The sequence below is a fragment of the Anomalospiza imberbis genome, chromosome 1 (genome assembly GCF_031753505.1).
Source record: "Anomalospiza imberbis isolate Cuckoo-Finch-1a 21T00152 chromosome 1, ASM3175350v1, whole genome shotgun sequence".
Classification (NCBI taxonomy): Eukaryota; Metazoa; Chordata; class Aves; order Passeriformes; family Viduidae; genus Anomalospiza; species Anomalospiza imberbis.
In genome coordinates, this window is record NC_089681.1 from 12,030,191 (window position 1) to 12,055,391 (window position 25,201).

The following is a 25,201-nucleotide window of genomic DNA, read 5'->3' on the forward strand; positions in this document are numbered from 1 at the left end:
AAACTCTTTGCTATAGAGATTGCTGTTCCCTTTGGCTTGTTTTGTTTAGCAGAGCTCCTTAGCACAGTTGAGGCACACTCAGGATCCACTTCAACCTCTCCCGGCACTGGATAGCATCTGGTGATATCACTGAGTGACAAATAGCATCTGGTGATATCACTGACCTGACAAATGCATTCCACTCTGTCATGTGGGAGAGGAGAGTGAAGGGATCACTGCTGTCAGCAAAGGGATTTTCTGTCAGATGTTTTGTTCAAGGGTAATGCCCTTCCCGGGAAGGGTGGAAAAGATGTTGAGGGGGATGTTAGGTAAGATATATGAAGGAGCACCTTTTCCTATTTGGGCTTAAGGATCCAAAAGCAGTGGACAGAGCATCACTGTTCATTAGGTCTTCCTCTACCTCTTCCTGTCTTCCAAGAGTGTCGTGGAGAAAATTTGCAATCTCATCATGATTACCTGATGAAGAAAACAGACAAGGAAGTAAAACCCACATCTGATTTCTAGTAGCAAAAACTCACTTGGAGAAGAGCAGTGAATTTATCATCATTAACTGAATATTTTATTTATAGAGACACTCTTGTGGTCTGTATCGAGCAGCATTGATTACAGCAGCAGCTCCCCTCCTGTGCAAAACCATTTCCCATATCTATGTGGCTGTAGCCACTCTCCTCACCCTGTGTGCACTCACAACAGGCACATACACACTACTGAGTCAAGCTGCCAGCTTTATTGAGCCAGCCCATTCAGCCATCACAGCCTATGCAAGGTTGTGTCTTTATGGTTTCTAAAAGAAGCAGAACTTTGGGAGGAATTACACACTTGTAGTAAATTATCTACCTGTAAAGTAGAAAAAAAAAACACCTCAAAAATATGCCATCTCTCTATGGTAAGAGGCAGGCTGCCATTTTTAGTTTACTGTACCAGATAGAGCAGTATGAACTCACAGAATCTGAACGTGAACTTCATGAAACAGTTAATGTAAAAAGAATTAGCTCTCTGTTTATTTGGGAGTGATAAGGAGTTTACAGTCTGTTTTATCAATGCTAAGCCTTTAGACACAATTCAAATGAGTTCACATGAAATCAGATCTAATATAATCCCCCACCACCTGCTCATCCCTGTTGAAATATTGATTTATGAGGCTTACCTAACGCATCTTTGTTTGCAATAGTCAGCCCTTTCTCGCCTTTTTTCTTCTTCTTCAGCTTCATGCCAGCAAACAGCCCTTTTCTGAAAAAGTAAATAAAATTGATCAGTGCAGTATTTTCAAACCTTTCTCTGTACTGGACTCAAATTTAACTCAAGGAGTTGTTATGAGGGAGTTTTGATTTCCAAGCAAGATCATTATATTCTGAATTTAGCAAACGAGAGAAAGCTCTGACTTTTTGCTTCATCTAATGTAGTTTCTTTTTAAAATTTGGCCATGTACAGGCAAACAGAATGTGACAAGAGCCAAAACTTCTGTTCAAACCAAGATGGCACATGCAAAGAAAGGAAATGAAAGATAAGGTTCCAATCTACTGACTTCCCACACATGTAGCTCATTCCTTATGCTGGTGACAAGACCAGAGATAAAAGGCAGATTAGAGGATCCAGAACAAAAGCAGTTTTCCACTGAATTGAGATAAAGTCATTTGTGTAAATACCTTGGTCAGGACACCCACTACACCCACTGTATCTGTGGCACATAAATCACATAATTTAGGTAGTTCTCACTCCCCTTCAGCAGCAAAGCAATGAACAAGCCTGAACAAGGGTCACTCCTCAAGCTGTGTTAGAGAGGTGCTTCTGCCTAGCATCAGTTCTTACAAGAAAATAAATATGCCACATGTTTCAGAGGGAGAGACAATCTATGCTGCTTGAAAATTTTGTGCTATTAACAGTACTGACAAACAAACCAAGTGGTGAGAGGCAAACACAAAGGATTTCATATAACAGCAGCATTTTTCAGGTTCTTTGTTGGCCACAAGCATGCAGTGACAAATATTCAGCAAATTTTCTTCCCCCTGTCATCAGAGGATTTATTTGCTTAAATTATTGCAAGTATAAAAATTTACCTGCAGAAGCACACAGTCCAACTAGTCATCAACAAGCTGAGTAAATCTGATAGTAGCCAGTGCTCAAACATCTTAAATCATCTGCAAATTCAAGCTGTGGATGAAAAGATACTGCAGACTGGAAAGGGAAGTTGGTAATGTTTAAAGGTTGTATTCAGAGCAAGCAAATTAAGTTTACTGGCCAGCCCAAGAGGAATGTCAGCAATGTAGGGTACAATAGCAGAAAATGTACAACTTCTTTGTGCCGAAGAATCCTAAAATCTGGTCAGTATGAGTGGAAATGTAGCACCCAGACAAATACAGGCCTCAAGCAAAGCAAGAGTCAGAGGGTGACTGCAGAAAATGGCCATTAATAAAGCCAGATGTGCTAACTGGGCTGCCTTCCATGATTCTTATGTTTACATAACACTTGAAACTGCTTAAAGACAGAACTGCAGAAGGTGCCACAGGGTAACAGAAAGAGAACTAGCCAGGCTTTGGATAACTGCATGGTGCCAAGAGCAAAATCCATCTTTGAAGTAAACCAGATTTCAGTCTCAGGTTTTCATTCTGACAGAAGTTTGGGCACAAACGACATCAGGCTGCATCTGAGCTCTCCTGCACCCCTGACCCCAGAGGTTACCTTAGCCAAGATAACCATGCAGAGATGTGTCCCTGACCCCAGAGGTTACCTTAACCAAGATAACCATGCAGAGATGTGTCCCTGACCCCAGAGGTTACCTTAGCCAAGATAACCATGCAGAGATGTGTCCCTGACCCCAGAGGTTACCTTAACCAAGATAACCATGCAGAGATGTGTCCCTCGACAGCACCAGAGAGGCAGCAAGCACAGGTCACTTGCAAGTCTCAGCTACGGGAAAGAAGAGCGTGGGTTTGTTCAGCAGGAGAGCAGGGTGACGTTCCCTGTACATGGGATTTGCCAGAGAGAATCTTCTCTCTAAGGGTCTAAACTAAGTAAATTAAGTCTTCAGGGAACTGAATGAATCAATCCTTCACAACAGGCTCCATCACTTTGATATATAAACGACTTGTCAGCCAGTGTCAGTGTGTGCACTCTAATACTGTGCACATGGGTAACATCCACACTGCTCAATATAACCAGTTAGGCTTGCTGAAAGTGTTCTATGGGTACGCTTTTTGTGGTAGACAGTTTGTTCTCATGGAAGGAATAAAAAAAGTAAACTTTCTTTCAGATTTCCACAAAATGTTTTTCCCTGCAGTTTTGACATAAATTCAATCAACTGCTGAAAACTTGAAAATTATTCCATCTCTTGTTGCTCAAGATGGTGAAAATTTTAAAAAGAGAAAGTCTGGATCTTCTATGCAGTTATACCAGATAATGACCCTAAAGTTATACATACACATCTGTATCCCTAAACCAGGCATAAAACTTTGTGCCACCTCTAGGTAAATCCCAAAGATATTGTGAGGAAATGTCTCCCGTGTTCCCCCAGGATCTCCTGGCTATCAGTGAGGCACAAACATGGGAAATCAGGAGAGGCTTGGGGTGCAGAAAAACTCATTCACCTGTCATGGACCTGTGGGGAGGTTGGAGGTTGTTTGTGTTGAGGTATTACTCACAAACTTAAGTGAAGATTTAACCCTCATATACTACATAATGCACAAGTAGAGGTTTTGCTTCTTACTGGATTCTACAAGATATTTGAGATAGAATAAAGCAATTTCATGCCCAAAGAGAAGGCAGATGAAGGAATTCTTACAGGCTACAAAGAGGTTTCCTGTTTTAATTGCTTTAATTAGAAGCAATTAAAAATCAGCCATCTCAGCTAATCAAGAACATTTCTTAGTTCAAAGAGGACCAAGTGTCTCAGCTCCTTTCACATGGGGATTGTAAGAAAATCTGAAGTTAGGGGAAATTTTTCTTTTCTGCATATGCACAGTCCAATGTGGACCTTAGTTTATGACTGTGATCCATTGAGGCTTCCCTGATATAAATAGTAAATAAGAGTGAGACATCAACCATACCACAGCATTTGCCTATACTCAGACCATGTTGAATTTGCACTTCTGTAAATACAACTGTTCATTTCCTATTATCAGTGCCACAGGTCCACTGGGTCTCTGAATTAATTATCATACCTTGAGAAAAAGACTCACAAATTTCATTCTCCTCTTGTCAAGGTTCATCCATGGCAGCCTTCAGCTCCCAAAAAATTGCTTTCATGTTCTTCCTTTTCATCTAAGCTGTCCCATCATCACAGAGGCTTTATGATCACTTCTTGCACAGCATAATGTTCTCTTAGATATCCAATAAATGCAATTTGCAGTCTAATTTAAAGGAAAGTTGGCAAAAAAATCTGCTTCAGAGCTGTCAGCAGGAGAGTTCAAATGACCTTACTAATACTGAACCTCAGAGTTTCTCCACATTGTTTAAACTTAGTATTTTCTTGAACAAAATCTTTGAGAAGCCTGTTTGCTTGAAGACTTGACTTAAGAGGAGACTGGCTTCCTGCTGTGGGAATGGTTATGAGCCATCCAGAGACAAACAGGCACTTCTAGGGTGGATGTCAGCCTGGCCAGGGAGAGAAACAGCAAACGTTTCTCACAGTGGCTTGTGAGAATTTTTAGGGAGTTGTAGGAATGTGATAACTTGTTAGTCTAAATAATCTTCAGGTGGTGTTTTTCCACCTTGCTTTTCTGTTCCTCTCAAGGACAGTGTGTGAGCAAGTTGTTTTTATTAATTAACCAATCAAATAGAATGTGTCGTGTTGGTCTATTTAAGCCGAAGCTTCCTTTCCATTAAAGCCTTCTTTTCTTCCTTTTTACGCCGTGTCCTCGTCTGTTCTTATGTCTTTCTTGGCGCAAGGGTGACACTTCTAGGGTGCAGGTTATCTACCTCACTCTAGGCACTCACTGTGGGATGGCAGAAAACATTTTTCCATCACTTACGAAGCTGGAAGAATAAACTGAGCCATCTAAACACAGGCATGTGTGGCTTGAGAAGGGACCTTCTGTTCTCTTCCTCAGAGCCCCCTCTCTGTGCAGTTTTCCAGAACTCAGTCAGGCAAAACCCAGACTTGGGCTTAGCTACATTAGATCAAGATATTTATCAAGTTCCATTTCTGTAGCCTTGGGATGCCCTTCCCTTGTGCTGGCGTGTGAGCTGTGCTCCTGGTGGGCAGAGAGGAATGAAACCAGGGAGTGGGATCTGCACACACAGAGGACAGGCACAGATACAAAGCCTGTTTTATCCAGCACATCTCCCAGGACCCTCCAGCTCTCACATGGACAGGCTGAGTGAGCTGCCAGTGCTCTTGGCAGCAGGAAGTCCTTATTGGAGCAGCTGCCCTGCTTTTTCCCCCCAAGTCCCTTCCTCCCTGGAAGCAGAAGTCTAAGCAAACCTTTTGGAACCATCAAAATGATTTAGTTCAGGGACAATGGTTTGTGCACTTCGTCTCTGAGCCAGCTCCAGTGCCTCAAGATTGTAAGCCATGGGTACAGTGATTGCCTTGGCTGGGGAAGCAGAAACTGAAGAAAGAGGAAAAAAAACCTGCTGCCTTCCTACACATGAACATAAAATTTGATAGGTAGGTTTTTGTCTTTAGATTTTGTTATTTGCACTTTTTAAGATGTCTTGGTGGGGTTATTATTCAGCTCCCTAAAATTCCACTTCTTTCAATGTAAGTTCATTTTCAAAAGAGTCTTTCAGTAGATCAACCAGTACTGCACTAGCTGAATAATTATCAACAGATGAGTAGTTCTAATTTCCATTAAATAAACACAAGTTCTCTTTAAAAAAAAAAAAAAACACCAAAAACAAACCTGCAATGTAGGAATGACTCTTGGCTCATTTTAACACTCCAAATATGTACTAATCGAGGAAATTATCTCATACCTTAAATCTATTTTTCCAAATAATAAAATATAATTACAATACAAAGATGTGGCTTCAAAATGAAAAGTCTACTAAATATAAAACAGTCACATAAGCACAGTTGGTTAATTCACAACCATTTTTTATTAAGACATTATGTCATTTGTGATAATAAGTGAAGTCCCAGAGAAGAAATTTATTGCACTACCTTTAATTATCAAGGAGGCATGAATAAAATAAATTCTGTGATCTTGGGCATATGGAAAGCAAAAAAAAAAAAACTTAATGAGTGGTTAAAATGTATTCATTTCATGCCTTCTTTTCTCAGGATTATAGAATTTGAAGGAAGATTTCACCTATTTAGTAATTTAATTCACTCTGTTTCCCAGTGCAGGGTTGCTTTGTTCAGTATACTGTCAAATCCTACATCCTGCTTCAGCAAAGAACCTCCCTTTATCCCCAAGTCCATCATTTCTGATGTGGTTCTTTCAAAGCTTGGAGCTTTTACGAGCTGTCTTAACTTGTTTACACTTTTCCTGATTTCCCCCTGGTTTTGCTGTTTTGACAGGTCCAAGGATTTAAAATAGGAAAGCTTCAGCTCTTCAAGAAGGTGAATACAGAATCCTTTATGACAAGCTGCAATTTGAAAAACAGCTGTGGCAGCCACAGGTGTCAGTTCTGAATCTTGGGGTTTTTCATATCTATGTGACACTGTGACTTTACATGTCTTGTCTCAACTATTAATATCTCCCCCATAAGAAAACAAAATTGCAAGTTGACAATACAGTGGTCAGGATTAGTTACACACTGGCTCTGTACATTCAAGAATGAGCTATAAAATAGCTATTCAGGAGAAATTCTTCTATCTTTGTAGCTATTTCTGTGTAAAACTTCTCTTTCTTGCACTGCAGCAGTCAAAGCCTGAAATCAGCCATTAGAAAGCATAAGAAATTAAATAAAAACATGGCAGGGAACATCTTACGCCGCTAATTTACTGCATTTGCTACAGCTTATTGCTTTGTCTTCCTATCTCAAAAGGAAACTAAAACTCAGCAATGCAGAGAAAACACTGTGAAGTGTGATCAAAAGAGGGTCCTGGCAGAGTCTATTTAGCCTAAGAGAGAGAACATAGCTTGAGCTTTTCAGGTGGTGCAGTGAGGTAAAAATAATGAAGCATGGGTGAGAAATTCTGAACTGGCTACCAAACACTAGAAGATGGTCCCAGAGTCACCCCTGGTGGTCTCTGAATTAGCAGCTCGGTGTGCAGCATCAGTTAAAAACATCCACACTGTGCTGGGTGTTGTCAGAACAGGTGTCAGAAAGAAAGGAGTGAGTGTCAGTTTGCCTCTAAAGAACTGGTGAACCTACACAGGGTCATTACGCAGGATCACAGAAAAAAATCAGTTTAACATCTCACATACTGGGTGCAGCTTTGGTCTCCATATCTCAAATAAGGCAACAGGGTTAGAGAAGGCACAGAAAAAGGATGGGAAAAGTCAGTTTATGACAGACTGAAAGAGCTGTAACTCTTTATTTGGAGAGGAGATGACTGAGTCAGAATAGGATGAAATTTTATACATTTCAATGGGCAAATAGGATGAAAGCAGAGCAGCTTCTTACAAAGCATAACACACAACACTAGAATGAGGATGCACTTGAAACAAGACTGAAAATACTACAAGGACTGGATGGGAATGTACCCATTAACACTCATGATAAAAATATTCTGGATGCTAAGGAGAATGGACCACAGAAAGTGCCCAGGCTCATGTGCTCTCCCTGAATATCCCACCCTTTCGCCACTGCTGGAGAAGAGCACAGTGCCAGATGGATATGAGATCTGACCTCATAGGATGTTTCTCCTGTTCTGGTCATTCCTTGATCATAAATACCAAATCCATGCATGGCTGGGTCACCTGGCATGGATTTGAATCAGGTATGGGTTCATTATCATGTTTCTGTCTGAATGATCAAAGCATATAGCACAAGCTTTAGCCAAAATTATACCTAATCCAGCATAAAGCCTGATAGTGAAAAAATTAATCCATCCTTGGAGGACACTTCAGCAGGAAGGTGAATTCTTTCCCAATTATCACAGTCTCACACAGTCTCATGTGATCACCATGTCTTTGAGAGGCATCTGGGTTTACTGAATTGTTTAACCACACCTGAAGTGTTCTTTGGAAGTGAGCTATAAAATAATGAGTGACATGGAAAGAAGGATAGAAAAGGAGTGTCTCAGTTTCACTCCCCAAGCCACAAAACCACAGTGCTCAATGACATTATCAGGCAACAAGCTTAAAACAAATGAGGGTGTGAACAAATGGGGATTTCTTCAGTGAGACATATATATCACACATTGCAAAGAAGGTCGTTGAGTTAGAGAATTCAAGGAGATTTCAGGCACATTTATGGAGCTTGTGGACAGAGGGTCTGATATGCATCCAGCTCATAAACTTTCTAAGTCTATGAAACTGCTGAGGGCGTTGCTCACACAAGTAAACAAGCTTTTTTCACAAACTATACTTCCAATTATCCACCATTGGCCCTTCTTGGCAGGCAGAAACTGGTTTGACACAGTTGCTTCCATGTTTTTCAGCATTTTAATTTAAAAAAAAAATATTTCCCTAGATGCAGAAGAAGAAATACCAGGTCTACTGATATGCACTCTGAGCAACCTATAATTTGAACTTTTGAACTGTGCAGTTTTGCCACAAATTATCTAAAACTCCATCTCTGAGAAGGCTTCAGGAAGAACAGCACCACAGCAAGGTATCTCTGCAAACACTGGCCATCTACCCTGGCACCTTCAACCTCAGTTCTTCCAAACCCTGGCCCTCCTGCAGAAAACCATGACTTTTTATTGACATTTAGCATCCTTAAGCATCATGAGTCATGACAACAAGGAAGCCACATCCTGAACAGATGCAAATTATTGCCCATATTCAACAACATTTCTCATGTCAATACACAAGAGATGGGCAACAGATCTACTAAATACTAACACAGGCCTGCAAAATAAAGAATGCAGTTGTTACATGCAGAGAGGTCCTTTCTTTTGTTCCTGCACCTCTTAGAGTTCTTAATTCCCCCTACAGGGATCTTGACCCCTCACCTGCTGAACTGTGAAAGGCTTCCCAGGACTTTGTGCAGTTAGAAATTATTAAAGACAGCACAAGGCATTATAGACTAGCTCTTACTGGGAATAATAATCACACACACCCCCCCCCCCCACCCCCCCCCCCCCGCCAGGAGCAAATAAAACAAGCATTAAAGGACTTGTTGATTTTCTTTTCCTTCAAGAAAAAGTCTTTAGCTATAATTAGCTGGATTTAATTTAAACCTTGGAAGACTTTCCTGAGGGTATTAGACATACCTGTGGGCCTGAGGTACCACTGTTGAGGGCTCCATCCTGCTGTTTTTCTTTCAGTCTCTACCTTTTACATTGTGAACAGGCTCTCCAAGATTATAGAACCCATTAGGCTGAAAAGAACTCCAAGACCATCAAGTCCAACCATTAACCTGAGACTGCCAAGTTCACCACTAAACCATGTCCCTGAGTGCCACATCTACATGTCTTTTAAATACATCCAGGATGGTGACTCAGCCACTTGCCTGGGCAGCCTGTTTCATTGCTTGATAACCCTTTCAGTGAAGAAATTTTTTAAAATATCCAATCTAAAACCTCCCTGATCACGTTTGAGGCTGTGTCCTCTTGTTCTATTTGCCTTTAAGTTTGCTTCTTGCTGGTAGCAAATGTGGTGCCTCAGTCAATCTGGTAAATAGTGAACAAGAACAAAGACTTATCTCAGTGCAAACATTAACTCCTCTTGCTCTGCAGAGATCTGCAGGAGCCAGTCTGTTGTGGAAGCCATGCACTGCTCTTGAACAACAGCTCCGTGCTAAAAGGCCACCAGGCTTACCACACCCACCAAGACACCTAGAAAAGTTTAGATTTCAGACAGTCTTAGTAACCAACCACTCTCTGAAAAAGGCCTATCTAAATAGGCCTATCTAAAGTATTCTTGTATTTCACTCATTTCTAATAAGGACATAATTTATTTTTCTCTACTTTCTTTTCCCACCCATATCTTGCCTAACTTCTCTCTATTGCAGCTCAATGTACAAGGCTCTGGATTGTGGTTCCCCCTTCTACTCCTCTAACCTCCCCAGTTCTAAGGCTTAATATCTGTTAGTTAATAAACCATCATATTAGTCACAGTTCTTGTCTCCAGTTTTGTAAGTACATCTACTTCCTTGACATTTCCTCTTGGACATACTTCAGTCCTTGGTGAGAACAAATTACAGAGGCACAAGATCACTTTTGTTCTGCACTTCTCAAACAGTTTTCACATTGTTCTTAACCTTGTCTAATGGCAGCTAGCCTTTAAAGAGGACACTATATTTCTGTGAGGTAAACATCTCGTTAAGGACACCTTTGGAATGAAGTATTTGAACCCCAGCAGGAGGATTCATTATTCACAAAATACATAATTAAGATCCCTGCAGTGATGAAGCACCTGTACCATGTGAGGTATCAGTAATTCTGCTGGAGTGAAAAATGCAGAGAAATTAAACTACAATAGGCAGCTTAACCCAATTGATCAACAAGGGTCAAAATTCTCCATCCTTTTGTTTCTTTCAGTGGAATTTGGGGAGATGGCTACCTCTGAAGGTAAGGCTTATTTGCTCTTCTTCTGTTCAATAAGATTCCAGCCTAGCTGTCCAGAAGCTGCCCTGCCCTTCACCAGCATCCATTACACTCTTGTTTGACTTAAGTGATTGAGCACAGCTCTGCTCAAAGGAGAAATGGTAATTAAATCATATATCTCATATGCTCCTGTATCTTTAGAAAGCATATGCAAAATTTCCTTTTCTCCACTGGAGCAGAAAATAAATGCTTTTTTATTTTTCATTCATCCTTCTGAATTTTGCAATTAGCCCCAAGTTCTTGTGCTGGCTTTTACTGGGGATACTCTTTTTCAATTTCTTTTCTTGCATTTTTGCAGATAACAGCACACCCAGTCCAGACAGACTGGGCTGCCAGCAGAGTGGTGTGGTCCCCTGGGACACCCCACACAGCACAGCCATTCCAAAGCACTTTCACCAAAGTGAGGTTTTAAAGCACCCTGTTCCTAGATGAAATCCTAAACACAGGTGAGGTCAGTGAGCCCTTTCAGTGGAGGGGTTGCTCATGGTCTGCTAAAATTAAAAAAAAAAAAAAAAAAAAGAAGAAAAAAATATCCCTCTTGCATGGCTGAATTGAAAAATGATTCATGACCTCCACAGAATGGTTTCATTACCCTGTCCTAGAAATTGCAACCAAGTATGCAGAACTGCAGGAGAAAGCTGTCAGGGAGAGTCCTGGGCACCCAACTACACTCAGTGGATGATCAGTTTTGCTCACCAACATCCTGTCAGGCAACCAAACTCTGCTTACCTCTCCAGAGAGCTTCTCTGCCAAGCTGCAAGGCCCCTACACCATCCAGGTCTCAAAAAACTTATTTTCTGATTGGGCAAATCTTCCCATAAGACCTGAAATAATCCAATAGCATCCCCTTTGCTCAGCTGGACATGGTGGCTCTGTGTTGAGGACTCAATTAACATTTAAGTGGCAAAAGCTGAGGCAGCTGCCCTGACCTAATTATTTTTCTTTTTTTCTTTTTCTTTTTCTTTTTCTTTTTCTTTTTCTTTTTCTTTTTCTTTTTCTTTTTCTTTTTCTCTTCTTTCTTTCACTTTGTTGAAGGAAAAAGTAGAGAGTAAGTTTGTCTCGACTGCTTCCTTTTCTATAGGATATGTTTTCAGACTTACAAAACTTAACAGTTAAGATTCACTATGTAAAGAGGTGTAAATCAGCCTTCAGGCCATATGGGATGCCTGCCTTGAGCTGCCAACAGCTGCCAACAGGGCTTTTTTAAGTGGATGTAAACATGTACACTGCTCCTCAGTCTATGTGCCTCCACACTGGCAGGGCTGGCAAGAAATCTCACAGATTGTTTTATAACTGAGCACTGTAAAAGCAGGGAAAGGCTGTAAGGGTGGTATCTCCTGTTCTTGTTGCTGTAAGGACCACGTTCCAGGTGCAACCTCAGCCCATGTTTTCTGAAGTTTGTTTCCAAAACTGCTGTGCAACAAGTAGGGCAGAAGCAGACTCCATGTGTGTATCTATACATACTCTGAAATCAAGCCATGTTGGCAGAGCACATGATGCAATTGAGAGTCTTCTTCCAGGAACAATCCTTTCCATTTATTACTACTCACTAGAAAAGCCATGGCTGCCACATAGAAGCTAGACATTAAATTAGTGAAATCAGACCTTGTGATCCTTCCTACCTGTATGACCACAGTACTGACAATTCCATTCCTCTCACTCTTTGCTAGTGAAACTAAAAACTCTTCAAGGCTTCCTCAGAGACTTCCAGAGACTCTGTGAGACTCTCTGAGACTTTCTGTGAACATACCCTGACCCAAACACAGTGGGGTGCTGGTCTTTACCTGCCATTGTATCAAAGACAGTGAAACAGGTCACCATAATATTCCTGCTGATTGCTGGGGCACACAGTAAGTGCTGGGTGAGGGGCACCATCCCCGAGGGTGGGAGAACAGGCTTCAGAGTGGGGATAGCCAAAAGTGAAACTTTCATCAGCAGGTGATTAAGAGCATCCTGTTAAGATTGCTGGAAGACAAAGGGGGCTGTTTCCAGCTGGGGTGTTCATTCAGGAAAGCAGCAGCAAAGAGCCCCACAGGAACCCTGCCTTCACCAGCTGCCCATCACAGATCACAAAACACATCACAAATCACTGCCTGAGGGGGAACACTTTCCCGAGCCTTGCCCCTTTTCTCCCCTCCCATAGGAAATCCAACCTCAGCAATACTTGTTAAAATATTTTTTTCCCCACCATGCTCAAAGTTCAGCTTTGCATCTCCCACTGTCACCCAGCAGGAACAACCCTGCACCAGCTGTGATCCTCAACCCCCCAGCCAGGCACCACAGGACAGTAGTCTCTCTGCCTCATTGACTGCTCTGTGTCACAGGAACAGAAGGACAGAAAGTTCTGGCATGTTCATTTTATAAATCCGGGGCTGAACAGAAACTCCCTTATATTTACAGAATGGGTGTTTCTCTGAGCTGCCTGATAAATCAAGGTGGGGGCTGTGCCCAGTACCAAGTTATACAATACTTGACAACTTAGGAGTGTCAAGAAATAGAAAGCTTACATAAGGGGAGGTTTTCAGTAAGTCAATATGTTAAAAAAGTGACTCAGGCCCTCTCCTGTCATAAAAAAGTAGACCAGACCTGGGCTAAGTCCAGCCTCCAGTGGAAGGCCAGGGATGAGAAGAAAGTCAAGATATGGAGTCTATTTCCATCCTCATTCCTTTATTGCTATTGCCATAGCAATAAAGTTGTGTAGCTTTGAGTGGTCTCTTCAGTTGATGGATTTAAAAGATGTACCTCTCCCATGGGAAGAGAGCCAGACTTCCATGTTTGAAAAGTGCTCTGATCAAACCATAGCATTTATAGAGATGGGCTGGTGCATCTGAGGACAAGATGGTTCCTCCCAAGTACCCTGGGCACTTAGTGATCCACATGTTTTGTGTTTGGTTTCTTTAATGGGTGCAGAATATTGTTCTCAATCATCTCTGAAACCCTGAGGGACCTGGTGCCACTTGTTCCACTGAGACAGGTGGTAGATGCCCCATCTCTACATCCAAGGACAGGCTGGGCAGTTCCCTGAGCAACCAGATGTAGTTGAAGGTGTCCCAGCCTATGTCAGGGCATTGGGAGCAGATGACCATTAAAGATCTCTTTCAACCCAAACCATTCTATGGCTCCAGATGGGACCAAACTGGCGTGTTGCTGCCAAATGCAAGCAGCTATAAACAGTAGTGACTTCCTTTTGTGGCAAGTCAGAGAACAAGAATCATAAATTGTCTGCTGACAGGGAGTCCTCAAAGCATTGGAACAACCTCTTTTTGAGAAAGTGATACTAGGTTAGAAAAAGACATTAAATAGGCTGTCTACTCAGCAGGTATAAATTGGTGTGTTCTCTCAGTGACTGCATAGCCCTATAAATGGGATTTCTCTAATTTTTCAGAGAAGAATGCATATGTCAAAAACAATACAGGATCATCTAACTAATGATCCAGCTGAAAAGAAATAAAGAGATTTGATAGACCCAAGTAAAAAGAACAGAATTTGGCTTTTGTAAGTGATGCTGCAAAGCTGGCCAAGGGCCAAGAGAAGTGCAGATATGGAAGTGGCTGTACAGGGCCATAAGAGCAAGAGCATTTCCCCAGTGCTTCCTACATCTTTGGGGAGCAGGTTGCAAGGTGGTCACACAGGGAAGGAGAGTCAGAACCTGCCAGCCTCTACAAGACCTGGCTTGTGTGGGACAATGCTGTTGGATTACCCTCAGTGAGTGTATTTCTTCCTGAATATTGAACAGATGCATGCTTTGATGTAAAGGAAAATATTTAAAATTTGAGAAATATAAGTGCTTGCGGAAATGAAGTATTACAGTCAGTGCCCTGCCCAGGGGTACCTCAGTGTTCTGATACCATCCCTAACTCAATCTTTCAGCAGTTGCTTTACTAAAAACTTTTCTTTCAGGGAGATAAAGACATACAAATGGGCAGAGGAAGTGGAACTCAAGAGCCCTGAACTGTAATCCCAGCTTTGCTCAAGGCAGGTGAGCAGCTGCTGGAAGGTCTCTGTGCCCCTGCTTCCTCTTCCACCTCCCTGCTTGTACAGCAGGTGTTGCAGCGTGGCTCAGGCAGCACAAAGTGACTCAGACCCCCCTAATGCCTTTGGTTCTACTTCTGCAGTCATAAAAACTACTGTATCTGCAGAAGTAATGAAGCATCAGTGACAGACTTAGGGCTGTGCTGGTCTGCAAAATAAACCTGCTCAGCAGCCAAGTCACAGAGCAGTCTCAGTGCCAGCTCAGCCAGGAGGGTCTGTAATCAGCCTGTAGTCAGTGATGATACCTTAGTGCCCTGTGAGTGTTAAAACAAGCCTGGGGCAGGAGCTGGTCCTGGCCAAGCCTTGTTCTGTGGAGCCAGGCAGACAAGCATCCCTTGCTGAGCCATTTCTCACAGGCAGTGGCTCAACCTTTCCCAGGCCATGCCAGATCTCAGTATTCAGCCCAGGCTTTGCAGTGCAGCTGTGCAATCTACCTCTTCCCAGGGGCCTTGTTATTTACAGTACTCACAATATACCTAGTCTTTGACTTTCCAAAGTCCATTATCAAGATTTGTCAGCAAATTATTGTGGAGCTAGAAAAGGAGAGGAATCATAACTCCCATCTGGGTGCACTTGGCCCACAGTATTATGTGTGCTTTGGATGTGGTTGTTAATCCCAAGCCAGAGGTTAGTCTCTTGTCAAGGTATGAGTTAAATCACAGTGGTTTAATTCCTCTCCCTCCCTTGCATTCCTGGTTATAGATGGCTGCCTGGGCCATGGATATGAAACACACTTAGGGCTGTCCTGTTTTGTACCAAACCCTGTCAGTGCCAACAGCAGCGCTGCGAGCTCTCACATACTCTGATGGGGAAACAAGGCTCTGCCTTCTGCCCGGTACAGCTATCACCAAAAAATGCAGCCCACCAATATAGCCCCAAAACTGCTGTCTGGGTCATCACCCTCCAGTGATGACATAAAATATACTGTGAATGTCAATTAAACAGTGACATTTGCAAAGATGCTTCTGCTTTATCAGTAGATTGTCTGCACTGGAACATAACCATTGACTAATGGGCAGGAAAGTATTAATCCCTGTAAATAAATCCTTTCTGACACAGGAACAAAGTCAGACTGTTTGCTGAGGGAAGTGCTCAGCATCTCAGTTTATCCCACACACAGTGAGATTCTCTACCAAGCAGACATGAAGTTCAAACAGTGCTCAGGAGGACAAGCAGGTTGGTTTCCATAAACAAAAAGCTGTGAGCACAAAGCAGCTCCAAAGTCACTACACCTGGCACAGAGCTGCTTTTTTATTCCTGCCTCAGAAAGGTTGTAGCTCACCTTACCAAGACAAGTACAGACATCCAGTAGCAGGGGTCCTGGTGGGCAAATGTGGAGGATAAGGAATGTACATTGCCCTCCCAGAGTTTTACCAAAAGCTACTGACAATTCTTGAGCACATAATACAGTTCTCTATTTACAAATGCCTATGTATGAGATTAAAGTTATGATTTTTGCATTGTCCATGGACTGACAACACTTTTTCAGTTCCTATGTCCCTGTGATCCCACACTGCCAACATTAGATGTCTTTTCTTTTTAGATATCTTCTTCCATTATAAATCTGTTCTTGTTGTCCCTTCCTCAGTTCCAGTCCATAAAAGTGAAAAGACCATCACTGACCAATGTAAAAGATGCTCCTAGATGAAGAGGCAAGCAGCTTGTGACTCTGAGATTTCTTGAAACAGGATGCGTATCTTACTTATCTTAAAGTGCAAAGGACTCTTATTTCTGACTCAGTGGGGCTGTAAAATGCTAGAGCTTACCAGTCACATATTCCAGAATAACCTCCTATTCTGCAAAACCTTCAAATTAATCTTCAGTATGATTTTAGAGGATTATCTTCATAACAGACATATCTTTTGAAAACCAGAAGAGTGGATGCTGCCTTCAGCATTTCTATAGATATCAAGTTTAAAGGGAATATTTTATGGAATAGCTGCTACAGTAATTGTGTTCTGGTCCAGACAGCAATCATTGCAAGGTCACTTGATTTTCACTGTGCCCTGCCAGGCCAAATAATCTTCTTTATTCTTCAGTCCTGAACCAGTCATGAGAGAGAGAGAAAAATAGTAACGCCTTGAACAATTACTTACGGAGCATGAGGATAATTGCCTGTGGAAATCCAAGGGATCCTCCAAAGGCTATGAATGGGACACAGGGCTGCTGCCACCCAGCACCAAGTGACCCTCTGGAAGTGCTGATCAGTGCCACACTACATGTGTGTTCTGGGTTACCCTGGCAGGCAGCTAAACACCACACAGCCATTCACTCACCACCCCTCAGTGGAGCAGGGGAGAGAACAGGAAAAAAAAAGGGGAAACTCTTTCATTGAGATAAAGAAGTTTAATAGGACAAAAATGAAGGGGAAATAATAATAATAATAATAATAATAATTGTTGTTGTTATTATTTACAAAACAAATTATGCACAATGCAGTTTGCTCACCACCCACTGACTGATGCCCAGCCAGTCCCTGAGCAGCAGGACACCACCTGCAGTCAGTTCCCCCAGTATATTGTTCAGCAAGATGCCACATGGTATGGAGCATCCCTTGGATCAGCTGGTGTCAGCTGTCCCAGCTGTGTCCACTCACAACTTTTTGTGCACCTCCAGACTCCTCACCAGCAGGGCAGTGTGAGAAGCTGAAAAGTCCTTGACAGAGTGTAAGTACTTCTCAAGAACAACTAAATTAGTGTGTTACCAACATTATTCTCAATCCTGAATCCAAATCTTGCAACACTGTATCAGCTACTAATTGTATCCCAGCTGAAACCAGGACTATGTGCTTCGCACTGATGCTGCAAAATGCCTTTAAACTGGACTGGAAATGGGTCTTCTCTGGTGCTGCAGCAACTCAGTTTCCATTTGCTACCAGAAAATCCAAACTTGTAAAAAGAAAGTGTGTGATCAGTCCAGATTTTCCACAAAATCACCCTTTAATCAAAGATAGTTTTCACTTTCAAAGGAGAGGGCCTGAAAGCTCTGGACAAATATCTTCTCTCTCACCTTTTACCACAGCCATCAATATAACATTGTTTATCAGTATTACTCCTTTGTTTCACTGTTGCTAGAGGGAAGCTGCTCAAATAAAGGCTGTAAAAATGTCTAGAACACTACTAATGCCTACAGTAGCATCTTTATGTGCCAATATTCCCGTCTCATCAATGTCCTTGAGAGCATCCTCCCTTCACAGGGTGGAACTCAAAGAAGTTTGCTCTTTGGGGGTATGAGTCACTTTATCAAAAATAAGCACATTTGGTTGAACCAAGTTCTTCTGCTTATTGCAGTATTTCTCAAGATGCTTGGAAGCAGCCAAGTCACTGCAATTTTCACAAGCCTTGTAAGTGTCAGAGATGGAAATGGCTGGTCAAAAATACCTGTCCATGCAGTCTAGCAAGGAGCCTGTCTCCACATAAAAATTGATCTTCTTGTGAGGAATCGGGTCTGCATCAAATTTAATTCATATTTTACCAGGACTATTTACTAAAGAAGAAAAGCAAACAAACATGAAAGAAGATACTGATTATTATATGAAGAAAGATTGATGGAGGAATTACTAATATGCCCCTGTATATAAATATACAGAGGAATAATTAGTCTTCTATTCACAAAATCACAGAATAGTAGATTGATTTGGGTTAAAAGGGAACTTTGAAAATTATTCAGCCCAAACCCTCCACCACAGACAGGGACATTTTTCTCCAGACCAGGTTTCCCCAAGCCCTATCCAACCTGGTCTTGAGCACTTCCCAGTCTGGAGTATCTACCACTCCTCTGGACAACCTGCTCCAGTGTCTCTCTACCCTCAACAAAAGGATTCTTCCTTATGTCCAACTTAAACCTACTGACCTTCAGTTTAAAACCATTGCCCCTTGTCCAGCCACTACAGCTGCTGGTAAAAAGTCTTTCTCTGTTTTTCTTTAAGTGCCCTCTGTATACTGAGAGGCTGCAGTAAGATCTCCCTTGACCTTTCTCTTCTCCAGGCTGAATAACCTCAACTCTCTCAGTTTTTCTTCACAGGAGAGGTGCTCCAGCCCCCCATCATTGCCATGGTCTTCTCTGGACCCTCTCCAAGAGTCTTTCTTATGTTGAAGACTTCAGAGCTGGAGACAGTGGGGCTAGTGGACTCCAGGTGTGCTCTCACAAGAGCACAGCAGAGGGGAAGAATCACCAGCAGGCCAGTTTCTTTTGACGCAGCCCAGGACATGCTTGGCTTTCTGGACTGTAAGTGCACATTGCTAGCTCGTGTCCAATATTTCACCAACCAGGATCTCTAAGTCTTTCTCCTCGGGGCTGCTCTCAACCCACTCATTCTGCAGTTCTGATACTGGGGATTGCCCCAGCCCATGCACAGGACCTTGCACTTGGCCTTGCTGAACTTCATGAAGTTCACATAGATGCACTCCTCAAGCCTGCCCCTCTGGATGACATCCCTTCCCTCAGGTGAATCAGCTGCAGCTTTGTGTTGTCTGCAAACTTTCTGAGGGTACTTGTATGACTCAAAGAGAAAGCAATATATCCCTGAAGTAATTTTCTATATTCACTATTTTAAAAACTTTTCATCCCTAGCACAACTGCTTTGCTTTTCCTTGTGCTGCAGTCCCTAACAGACCTGCTGAGCTGTAGTGAACAGCAATAAAGATCCAAACTAGAAATAAAGGTCCCCACTATGTTTACCATTGCTGGGATTGAGGGAGGGAGCCAGGGTTTGGTCCCACTGCACATTAGCAAGCAGGATCCTCCTAGAAGACCAGTGGAGACAGACAGGCTTTTCCAGAGAGCATTCAGCCACAAAGGCTTATGTGGAGTTATGTGAATTGTCTGCAGGAGGAACACTTCCCTCAAGGACATCAAGCAGCCTGGATACAACATAATACCTAAAATTAATCCAAATAACTCCACCCACCTTCCTCTTGCCTTTCTTCTGTGACAAGCCCTTTTGTTAACTTTAAAGGTATTCCATGGTAATGCAGAATAAATATCTATGTGATAATAACTAGAAATTCTCTCTTCTCTGATGGAGATATCCCTTGTCTGCAGGATCAGTCCCACAGAATATTAAATAACTTGGACTCCAAAATCACACACACACACACACACACACACACACACACATATATATATATATATATATATATATATCAGCAGAAAAAATACATTTCAGTAGAAGAAATTGAAAAAATTATATAAAACTTACCAGAGTTAATGCTAGTTTAGTTTTAGGTAGATATTCTTATATTGTTTCAATGAATGAAGCATATCATTAAAGCAAAACATTACTTTCTCTTTACACACAGAAAAACCTTGTGCAGTTGTCTTAGAATTTAGGGTGAGGAACAAATTAAAATTTTTCACTATGTTAAATTTATTTAATAACTACCATCTATTTTCTATTAATATAAATTTTATAAAATTCTAAGTCAAAATCTCTAAGAACTTTGGCCAAGCTTAGGTCTCAGTTCCATATCTCTGAGTCTGTAGAGATGCTATAAAATCCATGAAAAAGTTCTGGGTTTGTTCTACAGCCAAGGCAAAATTTGTTTTCTAGATCCACATTCAGCTCTACTGCAAAAGAAGGTAGAAACAAGAACATATGCTACAAGCAGGATATCTTATTTAAATAATCTTACTGTTAACAGAAATTCATAAACATATGAATAAACATGATATATGCATATATATATTTGCATATGCTCAAAGACAAAAATACCCACATATTTCTCTGTTCTCTTTCAGCAAAAAGCCAGTAACCTTTCCTTATGAAAAACAAGCAATTAAAAAACTAGAGCTAATTCCCAGCTCATGAATTAGATCAATTTCACGAAAGTAAGATTATTTCCAGCTGCTGCACCTGAGCATTAAAAGATTTAAGTGCCATATTTTGCCTTTAGATGCATCCTATTGCAATCAAAAGACATTCTCAATGGATAAATTGATGCCTATATGTATCTACCTATATATCTACGTACAAAACACAGCAATGCTGTTTCTGAGTACTTCTTCAGGGCAGAATCACAAAATTCAAGGAAGAGATAACAGCTATGTTAAGCCAACTGCTGCAGACACAGAAACCACTCTTACACGTTCAAGCCCCACAGTCCTGGACCAGGGTGCTCCAAGGGATTTCTGTTCTCTTAACTTGCACTGCTGGGTCAGTGCACACCAAGTGTGAAGCAAAGTGATCCTGAAGACACTAAAATTCTAGAAAACAGTGGACAAGAAAGATCTAAGGATGCAAGAAAATACGCTTGCCATTCATCTCCTCCCATTTGTAGTTCAGTAGAATTCATGAGCTTACCTTGAAGACTTTCAAACCAAAAAAAATAATAATACAAAACTTGCTGACTTAAATTAAACACTCATGCAAGCACCTTAATGTTGAAATTCTAGGTCTCTAGGTATTCCTAAACCTTATTTTTTCTAACTGCAGATGTCTTACATTTTCATTGCCAAGAAGAGACATTACCTGGGCTTTTTTCCTTCCATCTCCTACACCTTCCTGTTGTCTGGTGTCAAGCTGGCCTTCAGCAACTCATCCCACACACGCCAGACTCTCCAGTCTTCTTCCTTTGGCTGCCATAGGGATTCTGCCTGTGTTTATGATTAACCCACCGAGAGATCTGCCACGGCAGGGTGAGGCTGTTTAAACACTGAATTGTACTCATGATGGTTATTGCAGATAAGGCTTCCCAAAGCACTGAAGTGTACAAGTGTTGTTAGCTGCTTACTGAAGCCTAGCAAAAGTCTGTGGTTTTGGCTCATAGTGCTCCTTTACAGAGACATTTTCTCCTCCTCCTACCATGCTGCTGCAGTTGGGTGGGATCAGCTCCTGGCTCAGCCAGTGTTCTGGCTCATAAAACAGCTCCAGAGGCACAATAGCCTGATGTTCTGGGGTGCAACAATGCCAAAATGGGGTATAGTGGGGTGGGTTTTTGGGGGTTGGTGTATATCCTTGGGGGTGGTGTATATCCTTTCACAGGGCTTCATGTGGACCAGGTATTTGCTGCACTAACACAACTCCTGCTCCTTCTCCACATGTGTGGACCCTCTCTCCAGATTCACCAGTCCAGACTTTTCTCCCCAGTGTACAAATATCCCAACAAAATCAACAGAATCTTGGGAGGTTTTAACTCCAAGATATCAGAGACTGGTAGACTGGATAGGCACAAGAAATATTTTGTTTAGTTTAGGTCCTCCCAGGGTTCAGAGCTATTGTTCCCTGTACGTCCCAGATAGAACTAAAAACAAAAAAAAAAAAAAAAAAAAAAAAACCAAACCAAAACAAACAATAATAAAAAAAACCTCTATTATGAGGACAGCCCAGCATCAGAACAACCTCCTCAGAGAATCTGTGTGATCTCTGTCCTCGCAGATTTTCAAAGCCTGGTTGGACTAAGCCTTGAGCAACCTGGTCTGCACTCATGGATCACTCTCCTCTGAGCAGGAGGTTGAACTGGAGCCCACCCACAAGCCCTTGCTCAGTTCTCCTGTGATCCCATCCTATGATCCTATATTCTGCTATATTCCGAGTATGGTGTGCGCAGGCATATCAGGATTTACAGCATGGGTTGAGGATAAAATCTACTCCCTGTAGAGGTATTGATCATACATCTTCTCTGAATTACAGCTTATGCAGCTGCTGAGTGGGAATCATTTCAGTTTCTTATTTCCCTGGGGCATTTGCAGGCATGCTATAACATTTAAAAATTATTCATGTGGCAAATTATGTTCTACAGTCTCACAGCAATACATCCAATGCAATATTTCCATTAGTCCTGAAGTGATACAAGTGTAGACTTTGGGACAAAGCACAGACACAGTTTAGGCAATGTCTTGTTTAACCTAATTAAATTACCTGAACATCAACCTGCTGAGCAAATACATAGACTGTTAACTAGCTCATCATTTCACTTCTCATATAAAAACATGTATATACATGCTGTGCTCCACGGTTCTGCAAAAGTAAACATCTCCCATGTATTAAAAAATGCATGAAATGAATAAAGAATAAAGAAACCACTGTAATTAATAAAATTAGCACAAAAAGAGGGGACCTGTGTCACTGAGCAGTCCATTGCATATGTAGTCATTTTGCTATTTAGTGCAGTAGCTTGTCTAAGTGTTACCAAAGAGTAATATTAAGGAGTAAATGAGAAAGAAAAGAAAAGCCTGACTATTTGGCAAGAGGAATGTCTTACATCGTGAAGGTTAATTCAGGCCTCTCCAAACAAGAACTGCTCTCTTGCTTAGTTAAAAACATATTATGATAGAGAGAAACAGTAAAGGGTTTTACCTTTTGTTAGTATTTTCTTAATTGATTTTTTAGGGCTTATGGCTGTTTTAGCACTTGGCTACACACCCAGATGCTCTGAGTGCTAAGTAAAACTCACAGGGACACGTTCATACCCCATAGTGTAGACATTTAGCATTGATGGGTTTTCATATGACAGTCTGAGTTAATTTAACAGCTCTTTGCTGCTGGGAAGGGATGAGGGCAGTATTCCCATTTATCAGTCCCCTTTTTGCTCTCAACCATCTTTCTCATGCATATGTTACACCAACTATAGCAACACTCCTCTGAGACAGTTTATCTACCAGAAAGGCATGGACAATTTAGAACTTCTTCCAGGAGGAACCAGAGAGTCTGGAGCCAGGAGGAAAGGAGGGAGAGCCATCATGCATCTGCAAACAGAAGAAAGGACAGCAGGGAAGATAGAGCCACCAGGGTGGCTCAGAACCAGATGAAACCACAATCTTAAACAGTTTTTCTCCACTCATATGTTCCCTTGTGTGGTCTGTGAAGGTGCCAGGTGAGCAATTTCTTCATTTCTTTACCCAGTTATATGTTTATCCTGACAAAGTAGTTCTAGCAGCTTTCTGAGGAAGGCTCTAGGTGTGCTTAGGTGAATGCTCATCAGGACAGCAGCTGGAAACAGGAGAGGACCTGGACTCTGAAATGAGGATGCAAAGGAAGCAGTGCAGCTCAACAGGGGCAACCAGTGCCATCTGTGGTGCTTCAGACCATCCTGCTTGTTCTCCCTTCCCTGCTCCGGAAACAGGTAGATGTCATGGATCCTGTGTTATACTTACCAACCTTTATGGGTGGCTGGCCTCCATGGCATCTCTAATGGCACAAGATGCCTGTGTTCATACAGTTCCACTTTGGTTTAATACAGCACTGCAGGAGGACTGAGTGTGACCCACTAGTTTTTGGTAGGTAATGCTGCAGGGCTCAGTTTTGAAAACCGAATGAAATAAAACAAAAGACGGAAGCTCAATTTTTTTGGAAAGTCATTCCAAGCAATTATGGGTAATCTCAATCAGTTCAGCTCCCACATTCAAGAAAATTTTTCTTTCATGGTGCAGAGCTCTTTCACTTCATAATTATTTTGGGCATTTTTCTGGAGCATAGTTACTTCAGTGGATATTATAGCTGCCACTGGTCATTACCTTACAGAATTTATGTAGTTTCCTTCACATATAGGATACTGACTGATCTTAAGGTGGGAGAATCATCTCTCATGTTGACAGACATCAATCAGGTATCAGCTGTCCTCAATTCAGCACTCCAGGGGGCTTTCTAATGTGCCTGTGCAGAGCAGACCAGCAGAGCTGTGCCCCACTGCTCAGCATGAACTAGAGGGGGCCTTTTTGAGGTTAAATGACATTAATCTCATTCTAGGTATTTTTATTTCTCTAATACCCTGAAAGATGCCAGTCTCTTGGCTCTGTGGGAGACCACTCATGGCTCTACTGCTCAGGGGGCACAGGGGGAGTTACTCTGAATTAATATTTAAAGTGGACAAATTCAACTGCATTCTTCTCTGTGTAGAGACGCGTGCTCAGAACTACCATGACAGTAATTTAATTTGGTTTCCTTAAGTTTGGAAATTAAATAAATGAAAGTGAAATGAGGCACACTTCAGTGCCCTGGAGGGGGTCACACAGGAGCCCAGTGAGGTCTGTCTGATCTGCTTGAACACCATGGGGGCAGAGGAGGCTGAAAAATATAACTGTGACCTGAAAAGCAGTGACTGTAGTGAAGGTCTGTTGTCTGCAGGAAGGAAGAGAAAAATTGTGTCAATACCAGGCTTTCAGTCTGCTGATATCTTAGGGATAATACACCCTCACAGAAATAACAGGGTATCTTGTAGCACAGTCTTTGCAATGAGACATAATAATTAACACCACTGAAAATCCACAGTGGGGCTCCTTCTGTCCTCAGACAGTGGGATTCGGGTTGGTGTTAATTGACACTAATAACTCAATAAGAACACATTAAATTTCCCCCCCCCCCCCAACATCTACCCAATGATCAAATACGGAAAACTTTGCTGTGTTTCAGTAGTGGGGGGAAAGATGAAACAAGTCTGTCTGGACCCATCTCCAGCAGTGCACTGCTCTTTGGAGGGACCTCCCTGCCTGAGGGATTACGTAAATGTGGGCACTTTCCTGCTTCCCAGGCAGCTGACTTCCAGAGCCACTGTGACTCAGAAATGTTTACCCACAATAGCCCAAACCTCTGACAAGACAATTTAGTTGAGTTTAGCTGAGAGCAGCCAC

The 25,201-nt window shown here is 41.9% G+C and overlaps 1 protein-coding gene and 1 long non-coding RNA gene across 4 annotated transcripts in view; one reads left to right on the plus strand and one right to left on the minus strand.

Annotated features, from left to right (window-relative positions):
* Positions 1 to 21,225, minus strand: part of FER1L6 (fer-1 like family member 6) — a 77,206-nt gene extending 55,981 nt beyond the window's left edge. Inside the window, exons 1-3 of one of the 3 annotated variants that reach the window (XM_068181653.1) lie at positions 21,105 to 21,225; positions 1,148 to 1,230; positions 330 to 456 (exon numbers count right to left, since the gene is read on the minus strand). In XM_068181653.1, the coding sequence (XP_068037754.1) occupies positions 330 to 456; positions 1,148 to 1,230; positions 21,105 to 21,124 (230 nt within the window). In that variant the 5' untranslated portion in view covers positions 21,125 to 21,225. Of the gene's footprint in view, positions 1 to 329; positions 457 to 1,147; positions 1,231 to 9,268; positions 9,412 to 21,104 lie in introns of those variants that run through there. The other 2 variants (XM_068181660.1, XM_068181645.1) reach the window with 2 other exon arrangements.
* On the plus strand, positions 159 to 24,200 carry LOC137469172 (uncharacterized). Its single transcript, XR_010996386.1, has 3 exons — positions 159 to 308; positions 6,461 to 6,561; positions 23,268 to 24,200. It is a non-coding gene; the product is annotated as an uncharacterized lncRNA (long non-coding RNA).
* Positions 24,201 to 25,201: the final 1,001 nt, after the last annotated feature.